The 14,633-nt window shown below is 53.2% G+C and overlaps 3 protein-coding genes across 3 annotated transcripts; all 3 read left to right on the forward strand.

The window, feature by feature from the left end:
• On the forward strand, window positions 1-2,300 carry LOC136016585 (hemoglobin subunit pi). Its single transcript, XM_065684032.1, has 3 exons — window positions 1-230; window positions 1,272-1,476; window positions 2,030-2,300. Exons 1-3 carry the CDS (start codon window positions 136-138, stop codon window positions 2,156-2,158), a joined length of 429 nt encoding a protein of 142 aa, XP_065540104.1. The 5' UTR covers window positions 1-135; the 3' UTR covers window positions 2,159-2,300.
• A 2,362-nt stretch (window positions 2,301-4,662) lies between these two features.
• LOC136016586 (hemoglobin subunit alpha-D) lies at window positions 4,663-5,635 on the forward strand. Its single transcript, XM_065684033.1, has 3 exons — window positions 4,663-4,776; window positions 4,873-5,077; window positions 5,460-5,635. The coding sequence occupies exons 1-3, from the start codon at window positions 4,685-4,687 to the stop codon at window positions 5,586-5,588; spliced, it is 426 nt and encodes a 141-aa protein (XP_065540105.1). The 5' UTR covers window positions 4,663-4,684; the 3' UTR covers window positions 5,589-5,635.
• Window positions 5,636-12,956: 7,321 nt separating this feature from the next.
• LOC136016589 (hemoglobin subunit alpha-A) lies at window positions 12,957-13,775 on the forward strand. Its single transcript, XM_065684039.1, has 3 exons — window positions 12,957-13,101; window positions 13,234-13,438; window positions 13,550-13,775. The coding sequence occupies exons 1-3, from the start codon at window positions 13,007-13,009 to the stop codon at window positions 13,676-13,678; spliced, it is 429 nt and encodes a 142-aa protein (XP_065540111.1). The 5' UTR covers window positions 12,957-13,006; the 3' UTR covers window positions 13,679-13,775.
• The last annotated feature ends 858 nt before the right edge of the window (window positions 13,776-14,633 follow it).

A 14,633-nucleotide genomic window follows, 5' to 3' on the forward strand; every position in this document is an offset into this window, starting at 1 on the left:
AGTGACCAATGAGTGTGGACAGGCGCCAACGTCCACTCTCCCCTTCCTCTTTATAACCAGGGCTGCCAGGGTGATGAGTCCAAACCCTCTCTGAGCGTCCATCGCAAGGAGACCGAGCCTGCATCCTCCTGCACGATGACGCTGACTCAAGCTGACAAGGCCGCCGTGGTCACCATCTGGGCAAAGGTGGCCACCCAAGCTGATGCCATTGGGGCAGAATCACTGGAGAGGTAAGTCCCCCCGAGACTGCTCCGAAGAGGGTGCCTCCTCTGGCTTTGCTATTAGAATGCACCTCGTGTAAAACTTGCATGAGTGAGAGCACACTGGGACTGGTGAGAGCTGGTGGATGATATCTGTGTTGTTTGGTATGTAATTATGTGGAATTATATCTGTGCTACAAAATGCTTCAAAATCTCACAGCAAACCATATTTTTCTAAGCAATTTTATAGGTTTATTTCTCATTACAGCAACTCAGAATAATTCATAGCCAGGAGCCCTGGCAAGGAATTCAAAGCCATTCATATTCAGCCCTGAAACAGGGTTATCACTGTTCATAAATGCACTTGAAGTGGTTTATTGTACAAGTGATGTGCTTTCTCTTGCAATTTCTGGGCATTTAGAGAATAACTATCCACTAAATTCACTGGGTACTCATGTTTCATTGTTCCAGTGATAAGTAACAAACTGTTAGGAAACAAGGCAACAGGACCCCTCGCATGAAGTATAGTGCAGTAATCCAAAACTCATACAAATTAAGGAAGGTGGCACTACAGGGATAACAGCCTGTAAGTTATTCAGAAATTATGTTATTCAAAGTTATTTAAGTGTTATTTACAGCTTAGTATAGAGCACTGTGATACTCCTTCCAGGATTCTGAGTACCATTCATACCAATTCTGGTTCATTCAGCTCATATTAGTTTGAAGGTCCTGCAGACTGGTTTACAATGTAATATAAGAAATGTAGTAACAATTTGTGGGCCATTATTTATTTAAACCAAACAAAAATACATTCAGTTCTAATTTATTTTTGCATGTCATTCTTCTCTAGTACATACAGATTAGCCCACTGTCTAATCTGTATGTACTGCAGAAGAAGGTTAAGAACAGAAGGACCTTCCTGCTGCAAGCTTCAAGCTCCCAAAGCCCTATTACAACCGCTGAAGAGTGCACTTCTGTAGCTGGCAGGTTTACATTGCACTTGCTCTGAGGTTTTGCCATCTCTTGCATGCCATTTCCACTGCTCAATCTCATTCTCATGTTCTCCTCCAGGCTTTTCTTCAGCTACCCCCAGACAAAAACCTACTTCCCTCACTTTGATCTCAGCCAAGGCTCAGCTCAGCTTCGTGGTCATGGCTCCAAGGTCATGAGTGCCATTGGGGAGGCTGTGAAGAACATTGAGGACATTAGAGGTGCTTTGGCCAAGCTCAGTGAGCTGCATGCTTACATCCTCAGGGTGGACCCAGTGAACTTCAAGGTGAGTGAGCACACAGACTTTCAGGGATGAAAACTGCTATCACAGAATAAAAGACCGTATATAATTTTGGCTAATGGCAGCTCGATTCCTGGCTGCACTGTGCAGCCTTGTCAACTCGTGTTGCTGTCCAGCTACTTTTTAACCTGAGATTGGATCTTTTAATGAAAGATCTGATATAGCTCCTAGGGTTTGTGTTAGACAGACTCAAGTCTCTGTTGCCTTTGTTGTAGTTTATGAATCTCCCTCACACATCAGGTTATATTACCTGTCTTGAACAGTCTTAGCAAATTCTTAACGTTTCCACTTTGTTGCATTTCCCTTTGGTGAGGAAGAAAGGAAGGGACATTTAGACGATGGAGTGGAATCAGGCAGTGCCTTTTGCCCTACACCAAAGGCAACTCTGCTTTTTTATATATAACATCAGGCAGCAGTGCTATCTGGCTGGGACACATACTTGTCATCCCAGAGCATACTGTGACCAAGACCCATTGCAGACCCCTAGACTGACATCTGTTACTGATTATGATGGATTTCATCCTGCTTTCCCTTACAGCTCCTTTCTCACTGTATCCTGTGCTCTGTGGCTGCTCGCTATCCCAGTGACTTCACACCAGAAGTTCATGCTGCATGGGACAAGTTCCTGTCCAGTGTTTCCTCTGTTCTGACTGAGAAGTACAGATAAATGGCCTCCACAGAGGATGAGGGATGCACATCTATGGTGCACCGCAGCTGCCAGGCCCTGGGGTTTTCACCCCTTCCTATGCAGTCCTCTCAAATCCCCTATGCAGAGGCTCGGTCATCTGCAAAACCCAATAAATAATTCAAATGCGAGCTAAAGTCTCTGTGTTTTCATCTCCATGTGTTCCACATGCACTTGACTGTTCTGGCAGGGGTGCTCTGAAATTTCTATACAATATGAAAGAAAAAATCCTGAACATTGTAAATTCATTTACTAATTAATGTACTAATGAGTTCATATACTAATTCATGTACTAAGCTGTGTAAATTCAGTGGGAATAGCTAACATAACATAACATCATAACATATTCAGTGGGAGTAACATAACATTGAGCAGAAGCTCCTGACAAGCTACAGCCCTGTGATTACTACTGCTCACCAAGGCCTGTCCTCCAAAGACTGTTTCCAGGGTGGTCAGGAAACAGTCTTTTACCTTGCTGGGATATTGAATGGATCCAGGCTTTTTTGTTTGACATATCCAAAACCCATCACAGCCTGTTGTGAGAAAAAAATGCATTGCCATACACTGTGATGTGCCCAGAGAGATGGTGAGCATTGTCTTCTCATGCTCCTCTCCATGGGGTATGGGCAATGTATCCAATGTTCTTCATAAACACCTTGGGCTATCACACCTGCTAGATAGGTTTGGTAAAGGGACCATTTCCTCAGGCTGGCATCTCTTGGTTTTATACGTGGAACTTTACAAGCATTTGAAATTTGGGAATACCAGTGGCCACTGCAGATCAGTGTTGATGGCATTTCTGGGACCACAGATTTCCAGGGGTTTTCTGGAAAGAAGTGACAGGGGAAAGCATGAAACTGATGGTCACCCTGGGGAGCACAGGGATCCTCCATACATACCTGTTGTGGGTTAACCCCATTGGGCAGCTAAGCACTACACAGTTGCTCATTCACTTCTCCCCCTCAATGGGATGAGGGAAAAAGGAAAGGAGGAATAAAAGCAAGAAAAGCTGGGGGTCACAATCAATCAAACAAGGGAACAGAAATAATGGTTTCATAAGTGAAAGATCACTGGCAGAAGAAGGAAGAAAACAGCAAAACAGGTGATGCAAAGGCAACCACCCACCATCTCCTGAGGGCAGCCCAGCCAGTTCCTGAGCCAAAAAGATGGGTAAACTCCAAAAAGCTCCCTGAGGCCCCCTCTTTTCCCTTTCATTGCTAAGCATGGCATTGCATTGTACGAAATACCTCTTTGGTTAGTTTGGGTCATCTGCCCAGTTGTGTCCCCTCCCAGCATATTGCACACCCAAAAATCTGTTCCTTGGCAGGGGCAGAGTGAGAAGCAGAGATGGCCTTGATGCTGCGCAAATGCTGCTCACCAAAAGCTGGAACAACAGTGTGTTATCAGGGCTGGTTTGGTCACAAATCTGAAGCACAGCACCGTGAGCTGCTGTGAAGAAAGGTATTTATCAGAATACATTCACTGCCCATGTCTCTCTCAGAGGACTCCTAACATAAAAAGGTGTGTGCAAAGTCTTAAGCACACTCTGGTGAACAGCCTGGGCTAGCACTGCAAGCTGTAGTCCTCATCTCATTTACAAACTGTAGGGACTGTGTTTGAGCAAGGGGGAGAGAGATGGTGTGGAAGCTCTGAAATGGCCAAATTGCTCCAAATGTGCCACCCAGCGTACCACAGCAGTTTTAAAACATTCCGCATTTGTGGGTCTCAGGTAACCTGAACATTTAAATCCACAACTTGGGTGCTCATCAGCATCTGGTGTGTCCCTAACCCCAAAGCTGTGCCAGTGACTTCGTACAGAGGCTGAGTGAAAGACGTGACCATCACCATCCACCTGTGGGATGTCGCAGAGCTTATGGTGAGTGGCAGGAGCACACACCGGGCTGGGAAGAAGGGAAGAAGCCCAGGCCTGACAAGTATCACAGAACGGGCTTTGGGAAGAGCATGCACCAAAAAGGAGGCTCTTCCCCTCCCGGGTTTCTCCGGGCTGCTAGCGAGATGGTGTTTCTCATGGCAGATTCCCAGCACGAGCCAGGAGAGCTTGTCCATGGCTTCAGGCAGAGAGGAGCTGGAGGACATGAGGGGCCAGGGACATGTGTGGGACCCACCCCGACACATGGCCCGCATGGGGGAATGGTGGATCTCAGGAGGAGGTTTGAGGATGTGCTGGCACCCTTGGGACATGGCCGTGGCTGCTGCTAACCATGGGGTAGTGCAGCTGGGTGCTGCCTCCAGCCCGCAGCCTGGTGTGGGGCTGGTGCAGGCGGCAGGGCAGCCGGGGCCCCCTCAGGGCCCCCTCAGGGCTGGGCCCCCCAGGGCAGCCAGGGCCCCCCAAGGCAGGGCCCAGTGCTGCACATCCAGGGCTCCCCTCGCCCCTCGCCCCTCGGCACCGATAAGATAAGGCCAGGGTGGAGGTGCCGGCTGCTATAAGAGGGTGGCCCTGGGGACACAGCTGCCACCGAGAGCTGCCTGCCTCTGCCAGCCGCCGCCATGCTGACCGCTGATGACAAGAAGCTGATCCAGCAGGTCTGCGAGAGGTCCTCGAGCCACCTGGAGCAGTTCGGCGCCGAGGCCCTGGAGAGGTGCAGGCCGGGCCCCATGGGCAGGGGGCAGGTGGGTGGGAGCCCCACGGGGGTTGGTGCGGGGGCTCAGTGGCACTGACTGTCCCGCTCCGGCAGGATGTTCGCCACCTACCCCCAGACCAAGACCTACTTCCCCCACTTCGACCTGCACCACGGCTCTGACCAGATCCGCAGCCACGGCAAGAAGGTGGCGACTGCCTTGGCCAATGCTGCCAAGAACCTGGACAACCTCAGCCAGGCCCTGTCTGAGCTCAGCAACCTGCACGCCTACAGCCTGCGAGTCGACCCCGTCAACTTCAAGGCAGGCGGGGGACAGGGGACCAGGGTTGGAGGAAGGGGGACAGGGGACCAGGGATAGGGAAAGGGGGACAGGGGACCAGGGATAGGGAAAGGGGGACAGGGGACCAGGGTTGGAGGAAGTGGGACAGGGGACCAGGGTTGGAGGAAGTGGGACAGGGGACCAGGGATAGGGAAAGGGGGACAGGGGACCAGGGTTGGAGGAAGTGGGACAGGGGACCGGGATTAGAGGAAGGGGGACAGGGGACCAGGGATAGGGAAAGGGGGACAGGGGACCAGGATTAGAGGAAGGGGGACAGGGAAACAGAGATGGAGGAAGGGGGACAGGGATGGGATGGGGGGATGTGGTCCACAGAAGCGGTGCTGAGCCTTGTTTTGCCTTGCAGCTGCTGTCGCAGTGCTTCCAGGTGGTGCTGGCTGTGCATCTGGGCAAGGACTACACCCCCGAGGTGCACGCTGCCTTCGACAAGTTCCTGTCCGCCGTGGCCTCCGTGCTGGCGGAGAAGTACAGATGAGCTGCCACCTGCGCATGGGTGCCATCAATAAAGACACTTCTGCTGCAGCACTATGTCCGTCTGTGCTGGGGCCGGGGGCTGGGGCAGGATGCAGTGTTGCAGTGGTCACACCAGAGAGAGGGAAGGAAAGAGGGAGGGAGGGAGAAGAGGAGTGAGAAAGCTGTTGGTGAGGCTGGTCATGGTACAGGGGAGCAGCACTGGCCATGGGCTTCCTGGATGCACCCCCAAGGCCCTGCTTGCTTCCACCCTGTCCCAGCATGGGATGTGGCCGATACTGGTAGCAGAAGCCATGGAATGCAGCTCAGCCTCTCACCTTGCTGTGCCTGCATCCCTCTGGGGAGTGGGGGGGAAGAAGAATGACTGCTACTGCTGAACCCAGGACAGTACCCACCCCTTATTCCATATCATTCACATCATGCACAGATCCCACATTTTTCAATATACCATCACTCTCGTCTAATATATATATATACATACACACACACACAAAGAGAGTTCCTTCCTTAGTGCATGGACCAATCCCTATAAAGCTGCTGAGTCCATCCGGTCCATGATGTCGGGATCCATCTCTTGCAACAGTCTTTCAGAGCAGGAGAGGCTTATGTGCAGTGTTGGATCGTTGCCTGCTGATGATACCGCAGAACTTATTTGGTTTCATCAAAGCTCATTCTTTGTTGGGATGATGGTTGGAGGGAAGTCAGGGCCAGTCGCTGATGACCTGAAGACATCTAGTTGGTGGGCTATAAAAGTGCTACACAGCAGGCAACAGTATACAATTGAGTTCATTGGCTGTTTTCCCCTAAAAGCAAATCCCCTTGAGGTATACATTGGACTTCCCCATCTTCCTGCATTACCCACCAAGTATATCTGGGTCCCTGCGCAAAAGCAATCCCACGAGTGGGTTTGCCTTTACCTGAAGCAGGAATAACCGAGGCTGTCTTCCCCAGCAAATTCTTCATGTGCACCACAGAGACATTATCCCCTTCTACAGTGTGGAAAAGTTCTGACTGGGCTGGCCCAGCCCTGTTGGCAGGTCCTCTGGTGTCGCCCAACCAGGTGGCCTTTGGTAGGTGTGTATCCCAACGCTTGAAAGTTCCCCCACCCATTGCTGTCAGTGTGGTTTTTAACAGCCCATTGTACCGCTCGATTTTCCCAGAGGCTGGTGCATGGTATGGGATGTGATATACCCACTCAATGCCATGCTCTTCGGCCCAAGCGTCTATAAGGTTATTCCGGAAATGAGTCCCATTGTCTGACTCAGTTCTCTCTGGGGTGCCGTGTCGCCACAAAATCTGTTTCTCAAGGCCCAGGATAGTGTTCCGGGCAGTGGTGTGGGGCACAGCATTGTTTCAAGCCATCCGGTGGTTGCTTCCACCATGGTAAGGACATGATGCTTGCCTTGGCGGGTTGGTGGGAGTGTGATATAGTCAATCTGCCAGGCCTCCCCATATTTGTACTTCAGCCATCGTCCCCCATACCAGAGAGGCTTTAACCGTTTGGCTTGTTTAATTGCAGCACATGTTTCACACTCACGAATAACCTGGGCAATAGCGTCCATTGTTAAGTCCACCCCTCGATCACAAGCCCATCTGTATGTTTCATCTCTGCCCTGATGGCATGAAGTGTCATGGGCCCACCGAGGCAAAAATAATTCGCCTTTATGTTGCCAATCTAAGTCCTTCTGAGCCACTTCAATCTTAGCAGCTTTATCCACTTGTTTGTTGTTCTGGTGTTCCTCAGTGGCCCGACTCTTGGGTACATGTGCATCTACATGGCGTACCTTCACCACCAGGTTCTGCACCCGGGCAGCGATGTCTTGCCACGGTGCAGCAGCCCAGATGGGTTTACCTCTGTGTTGCCAGTTGCTTCGCTTCCATTGCTGCAACCACCCCCACAGGGCATTTGCCACCATCCATGGGTCAGTGTAGAGATAAAGTACTGGCCACTTTTCTCCTTCAGCAATGTCCAGGGCCATCTGGATGGCTTTCACCTTGGCAAACTGACTCGATTCACCCTCTCCTTCAGCAGTTTCTGCAACTTGTTGTCAGGGACTCCATACGGCTGCCTTCCATCTCCGATGCTTTCCCACAATACGGCAGGACCCATCAGTAAACAAGGCATATTGCTTTTCACTTTCTGACAGTTCGTTATATGGTGGGGCCTCTTCAGCACGCATCACCTCCTCCTCTGGTGACATTCCAAAATCTTTGCCCTCTGGCCACTCCATGATGACTTCTAGAATGCCTGGACGACTGGGATTTCCTATTCGAGCTCGTTGTGTCATTAGTGCAGCCCATTTACTCCACGTAGCATCAGTTGCATGATGTGTAGAGGAGACCCTGCCTTTGACTTGATTTGCCCTCTCCTTCAGCAGTTTCTGCAACTTGTTGTCGGGGACTCCATACAGCTGCCTTCCATCTCCAACACTTCCAAAGCGGTGGAGGGGCCCACTGCATTAGATACTTGCCCATACTGTCCCACACACCTTGCCACTCATGACTGTCAATCCTTGGGGAAAATCTCTTGGTGATCCTCCTATATTGTCATCTAATCCTAGACAAGACTTGAGCTAGATCCTGCGTAGCTTCCACAATTGGATGAGATCAGGCGTTTTCAGGGTGGTGTGGCCATAGCCAAAACAGAGAGAGCATAGGCAGCAACAAGCTGCTTCCCAGCAAGAGGAGCATGGTGCTTTCAAGGGCATTGAAAGGATATTCAGGATCTTTAAATATTCCAGAATCTACTCCCACTGTAAATAGTCTGCTGGATGAGCAGAGGATGTGAGGGAATGTCTCCTTCATAGACTGACCACCTGAGGAGGAAAAAAAGATGTGTAATTGCTAAACACTTCCATTATATACTTCCCAAAGTATAGAGGTGATGACCACACTGGGAACACATACCAGCCCAGATTCATGATCAATGAATCTACTGTATTACAAGCCATTGCCATGAAGTACAGCAAAACAATAACCTTAGCCCAGCCGATAAACAATAAAACAGCAAAACCAGCAAATTCAGGCCCACTGTAGGAGAGGATCTGGTTCGAGACCATCTTAAAAACCTGAACGGGCACAAGTCCATGGGACCTGATGAAATCCATCCGCGGGTCCTGAAGGAGCTGGTGGATGAAGTTGCTAAGCCACTGGCCATCATATTTGAAAAATCATGGCAGTCAGGTGAAGTTCCCGACAACTGGAAAAAGGGAAATATAACCCCCATTTTCAAGAAGGGGAAAATGGAAGACCCGGGGAATTACAGACCAGTCAGTCTCACCTCTGTGCCTGGCAAAATCCTGGAGCACATTCTCCTGAAGGACATGCTAAGGCACATGAAAAACAGCAAGGTGCTTGGTGACAGCCAGCACGGCTTCACTAAGGGGAAATCCTGCCTGACCAATTTGGTGGCCTTCTATGATGGGGCTACAGAACTGATGGACAAGGGTAAAGCAGTTGATGTCATCTACCTGGACTTGTGCAAAGCGTTTGACACTGTCCCACACCACATCCTTGTCTCTAAATTGGAGAGATGTCAATTTGATGGATGGACCACTCGGTGGATAAAGAACTGGCTGGATGGCCGCACACAAAGAGTTGTGGTCAATGGCTCGATGTCCGGCTGGAGACCAGTAATGAGTGCTGTCCCTCAGGGATCGGTGTTGGGACTGGTCTTGTTTGACATCTTCGTCGCTGACATGGACAGTGGGATTGAGTGCGCCCTCAGCAAGTTTGCCGATGACACCAAGCTGTGTGGTCCGGTTGATATGCTGGAGGGAAGGGATGCCATCCAGAGGGACCTTGACACGCTTGTGAGGTGGGCTGATGCCAACCTTTTGAAGTTCAACCATGCCAAGTGCAAGGTCCTACACCTGGGTCGGAGCAATCCCAGGCACAGCTACAGACTGGGCAAAGAAGAGATTCAGAGCAGCCCTGTGGAGAAGGACTTGGGGGTGCTGGTCGATGAAAAAATGAACATGAGCTGGCTTCAGTGTGCGATCACAGCCCAGAAAGCCAACCGTATCCTGGGCTGCATCAAAAGGAGCGTGACCAGCAGGTCGAGGGAGGTGATCCTGCCCCTCTACTCTGCTCTTGTGAGACCTCACCTGGAGTATTGTGTGCAGTTCTGGTGTCCTCAACATAAAAAGGACATGGAACTGTTGGAACAAGCCCAGAGGAGGGCCACGAGGATGATCAGGGGACTGGAGCACCTCCCGTATGAAGATAGGTTGAGGAAGTTGGGGCTGTTCAGCCTGGAGAAGAGAAGGCTGCGTGGAGACCTCATAGCAGCCTTCCAGTACCTAAAGGGGGCCTATAGGGATGCTGGGGAGGGACTCTTCGTCAGGGACTGTAGTGACAGGACAAGGGGTAACGGGTTAAAACTTAAACAGGGGAAGTTTAGATTGGATATAAGGAGGAAATTCTTTCCTGTTAGGGTGGTGAGGCACTGGAATCGGTTGCCCAGGGAGGTTGTGAGTGCTCCATCCCTGGCAGTGTTCAAGGCCAGGTTGGATGAAGCCTCAGGTGGAATGGTTTAGTGTGAGGTGTCCCTGCCTATGGCAGGGGGGTTGGAACTAGATGATCTTGAGGTCCTTTCCAACCCTAACTATTCTATGATTCTATGATCCTATACCATCTGTAAATAAGGTACAACATGCTGTAACTCTGAGATCAAGAGCAACAACTTTGAGAGCCAATAAATCAGCATTGTGACGAGTGACTGTTAATCTGAAACAATGAATGCTTATCACAAATACAATTAGACACACTCCGGTCAGATCTGTCATTATCTCAACTCTTCACGCCCCACGTTGGGCGCCACAAAGTACTGTCTGGTTTAAGCCCAGCTGGCAACCCAGAACCACGCAGCCGCTCTCTGACTTCCCTCTTTCCTCCCCGCCCCTCCCACCCGCCCTGGAGAGATGGGGAGGAGAATCGAAAGTATGTAACTCCCACAGGTTGAGACAAGAACAGCCCAGTAACTAAGGTATAACACAAACCACTGCTGCTACCACCAATGATAATAATGATAAGGGGAATAACAAGGGAAGAGAATACAATCGCTACCACCCGCCAACTGATACCCAGCCTGACCCGAGCAGTGATCTGGGCCTTCCAGGTGACAGTTTCTATAGTGGGCATGACGTGCTGTGGTATGGAATACCTCTTTGGTCAGTTTGGGTGAGGTGCCCTGTGCCTGCTTCCTCCGGCTTCCCCTCCTCCCTGGCAGAGCATGAGACTCAGAAAAGTCTTTGGCCAGAGTAAACATTACTGAGAAGCAACTAAAACCATCGGTGTTATCAGCACTGTTCCGAGACTGAAAGTCAAAAGCACAGCACTGCACCAGCTACTAAGAAGGAGAAAAATGACTGCTACTGCTGAACCCAGGACAGTTGGGCTAAACCAAATGTCAAATCCCCTTGAAGGATTACCTGGGGGCATAGGATGAATCCTTCCTGGCTCTGTCTATCACAAGGGTTGTTTAGGACTTCACTGGGGATGCTGTGGGAGCAAAATGCCTGTATGAGCTCCAGAAGAAATCAGAGAAGTTCATGGAGTGAAAAAAGTCCACTACAGACCATGAAGCACGCTGCTATTGGGCTCAAGCCCCTGAGCCACAAATCCCCACTGACACCCAGCCCAGGTGTGTGCTCTTCCCCTGGCACGTGGGCAGGGTGGCGGTGGGGCAGGCAGAGCTGCAGTCCAGCACTGTGCAGTGGTGTCTGGGGTTTGGAGCCCGAATTAAAAAGCCCATTGGCTTTAGATCGCAGCTGATGGGTTACAAGAAACTAAACTAGCCCTGGGGCTGCTCCGTCTGTGACACCAGAGGGAGGAGATGAGCATTCGTGACGGGTGGGAGATGGTGCATCAGGAGAGCAGTGCCCACAGTGGCCAAGTGTGAGCAGCAGTGGGGAGCTGGGTGCATGGGTTCCCTGGACTACACTCACCCCTGCTCCTGTGCAGGCACTCATGAGCCCAAAGCACTTTCCCTCCATCCTCACACATATCCTAGTCTACATCCCTGAGTCTTCATGTCCATTTACACCCATCCATCTGTCCTTGTGCCAAAGGCTCTTCTGCCTTTGCAGTTTGTCCCCTGAAGCATGCACATCGCTGCCCCCGCAGATGTTTTCCTTGTCTCTGCTTCCAAGAAGATCAGCCCCCCCATCCCCCTCCCCACCCCATCCTCCCTCCTTCCCTGCTCTGAAATGGTGCCAGCTAGAACTAATCTCCCCCAAACACAAATGATAAGAACCATTGGCCATGGAGGAAACACGGGTGTGAACCGTCCCCCTGCCTGCCTGCGCCACCTCTTGAGCCTACTGGAGGCACCTCAGGCCCTCTCACTGCCCTCATCTTCCTCACATCCTCATCTTCCTTGCCCTTATTGTCTTGCCGTCATCATTTGGGGCACACAGGGCTTGCCAGGGCTGCTGGGCCTTGCGTGCCTTCCTTCCCTGACTGTCAGCTCCTCCTGCCAGTGCTTGCATCAGTGCAGGCACTGATCCCCACAGTCCTACCAAGTGTTCCCCCTTCCGAGGATTCAGGGTCACCCGGTTCCTTGCAGCACTGGGACCAGCACAACACGTGCAGGAGAGAGGGCTGGAGTAGGAGAGCTCCGGGATCTGTGTGCAAAGGGATGTGACTGGGGTTCAGGGAGCAGGGGGTGAAAAGGGCACACACTTTGGGGTACACTGGTTTGGGGTGCACTGAGGGAACAAGGGCAGTAGGTGCAGTGGGGCAGCATGGCTGAGTGGCTGTGTGTACAGGGGCCACGCTGGCTGGCAGGCTGTGTGTGAGCAAGGATGGTGCACGCGCAGGGGTTGCGTTAGACGCAGTGTGTGCATGAAGCAGTTCACACGTGTGCGTGGAAGCTGTCTGTCCGGGCAGGTGCTCGCGGGTCCATGTGTGGGTGCCGGGGTGCCGGGCAGGCTCAGCCTGTGGGGCACAGGCACTGCTGAAGACACAGCCCCACACTGCTGTCCTCACCACGCCGCCAGCGCACATCCCGGCTGCGCCAGAGCTGCCTGCACCCCAGGGGACCTCAGTCCCGAGCCCTGCCTGCGCCCGGAGGGAGGACACACACTGCTGCGCCCGTGCCAGCGCAGACCCTAACCGAAGCCTAACCCCGCGGTCAGCCTGCGCCAGAGGCACGGGCCACCCCGCTTGCGCTGCTGCTGACCCACACCCCAGCTGGTGCCACGGGGCAGAGACTCCCCCGCCGGGCCCGGTGCCGGTGCGGTGCCGCGGGGGGAGCGGGGCGCGGCGCTGGCCGGGGTCCAGCGGGGCAGGAGCGGGGCCAGGAACGGGGCCAGGAGCGGGGCGGGCCGGGGGGCGGGCGGTGCCCCAGGACAGCATATAAGGGCGGCGGCGGCCGGCGGGGGCACCCGTGCTGGGGGCTGCCATCGCGGAGGTGTCACCATGGTGCTGTCTGGGAGCGACAAGACCAACGTGAAGGGCGTCTTCGCCAAAATCGGCGGCCATGCCGAGGAGTATGGCGCCGAGGCCCTAGAGAGGTACGTGCCGTCCCCCTTGTACCCTCTCCTCCACTCCCTCCCATCTGCCCATGTCCTCTTGCCCTCCACAACTGTTCCTGCCCTACGTGTCCCTGTCTCATCTGTCCCTGACGCCATCCCTCTGTTCCCCAGGATGTTCGCCACCTACCCTCAGACCAAGACCTACTTCCCCCACTTTGACGTGAGTCCAGGCTCTGCTCAGGTCAAGGCGCACGGCAAGAAGGTGGCGGCCGCACTGGTCGAGGCTGCCAACAACATTGATGACATCGCGACTGCCCTCTCCAAGCTCAGCGACCTCCACGCCCAAAAGCTCCGCGTGGACCCTGTCAACTTCAAAGTGAGCATCTGGGACGGGGTGACCAGCCTGGCTCCCGTCTGCAGCCCCTGTCCGTCCGCCTCGCCTCACCCCCTCGTCTCACCCCCTTACCCCTCCTCCTTTGTCTTTCAGCTGCTGGGCCAATGCTTCCTGGTGGTGGTGGCCATCCACAACCCCTCTGCCCTGACCCCGGAGGTCCACGCTTCCCTGGACAAGTTCCTGTGCGCCGTGGGCAGCGTGCTGACTGCCAAGTACCGTTAAGACGGCACCACAGCTAGAGCTGGACCCGATCCACTGCCAGCCTCCAACAGCAAGCAGACAAATGATCTGAAATAAAATCTGTTGCATTCGTGCTCCAGACCTGGCATCCTGCTCTGGTTCCTGCCTGCCGGGAGGGAACGGGAGGGATCTGCTTCAGGTCTGAACTGGGGGTCTCCCCTTCCAGGTGGGCACACAGAGGAAATGGGCTCTGGTTTTGCTGTCTCTGAAAGGAGGCAGTGTTTGCGGGGTTGTGGGGCTGCTTTTCCCAGCTGTGGGCTCTGGGAAAAGCAGAGCATTTCCAGGTACTGTTGCAGAGGAAAGACTTGGGGAGAGTGGCTGGAGTCTGGCCCTTCAGAGCTCTCTGCAGCGCCAGCCTGTGCTGGTCTTCACACCAGAACACCTCGCTGAGATCCTCTCTTGCCCCAGCCGCTCTGTGCACCCCTTACTTCCAATTCAGGCTGCATCATTGGATATCATCTTGCCCTGGAAGTGCTTGTGGGAGACAGTGGGGTACGGGGGCTCCCAGTGCTTGTGACCCTCTATGAGATGGCACAGCGAGGATGCTCTGAGAACCTCCAAGTGCAAGGACATCTCTTTGTGCATCCCTAGCACAAAGGGCTGTGTGGCATCATTGGACGTCTGTTTCCACCTAGTGCTGCACTCTTGGGGTGTTACTTTGAAGGGGCTCTGCGGAGCTGACAGGCTGGAGGAGACTGGGAATGGGCACTGCAAGGGGAGCAGCCAGGGCTCAGACAGGCAGCGGGGCAAGGGGTGTCAGGGCAGTGAAGCGGCACTGGGTGCGCGGTGCTGCGTCTGTGCAGCCCCCGGCCCTTATCGCAGCCCGCAGCAGGGCGGCTGCAGTGCAGGGGGCTGTGGGCTGATGATAAAGGAGACGTGGACTCTCCTCCAGCCATGGGTGTGGTGGGAGACGCAGCAGCAGATAGTGGAGGGGCTG

This window comes from Lathamus discolor, chromosome 6 (assembly GCF_037157495.1).
Source record: "Lathamus discolor isolate bLatDis1 chromosome 6, bLatDis1.hap1, whole genome shotgun sequence".
Classification (NCBI taxonomy): Eukaryota; Metazoa; Chordata; class Aves; order Psittaciformes; family Psittacidae; genus Lathamus; species Lathamus discolor.

What these genes read in the sequence shown, in the direction of transcription:
- LOC136016589 (XM_065684039.1), top strand. Translation starts at nt 13,007, where the DNA reads ATGGTGCTGTCTGGGAGCGACAAGACCAACGTGAAGGGCGTCTTCGCC. An exon ending in GGCGCCGAGGCCCTAGAGAG is followed by an intron (nt 13,102 to 13,233) that starts GTACGTGCCGTC and finishes TCTGTTCCCCAG; the next exon opens with GATGTTCGCCACCTACCCTC. An exon ending in TGGACCCTGTCAACTTCAAA is followed by an intron (nt 13,439 to 13,549) that starts GTGAGCATCTGG and finishes TTTGTCTTTCAG; the next exon opens with CTGCTGGGCCAATGCTTCCT.
- LOC136016585 (XM_065684032.1), top strand. Translation starts at nt 136, where the DNA reads ATGACGCTGACTCAAGCTGACAAGGCCGCCGTGGTCACCATCTGGGCA. An exon ending in GGGGCAGAATCACTGGAGAG is followed by an intron (nt 231 to 1,271) that starts GTAAGTCCCCCC and finishes GTTCTCCTCCAG; the next exon opens with GCTTTTCTTCAGCTACCCCC. An exon ending in TGGACCCAGTGAACTTCAAG is followed by an intron (nt 1,477 to 2,029) that starts GTGAGTGAGCAC and finishes TTTCCCTTACAG; the next exon opens with CTCCTTTCTCACTGTATCCT.
- LOC136016586 (XM_065684033.1), top strand. Translation starts at nt 4,685, where the DNA reads ATGCTGACCGCTGATGACAAGAAGCTGATCCAGCAGGTCTGCGAGAGG. An exon ending in GGCGCCGAGGCCCTGGAGAG is followed by an intron (nt 4,777 to 4,872) that starts GTGCAGGCCGGG and finishes CCGCTCCGGCAG; the next exon opens with GATGTTCGCCACCTACCCCC. An exon ending in TCGACCCCGTCAACTTCAAG is followed by an intron (nt 5,078 to 5,459) that starts GCAGGCGGGGGA and finishes TTTGCCTTGCAG; the next exon opens with CTGCTGTCGCAGTGCTTCCA.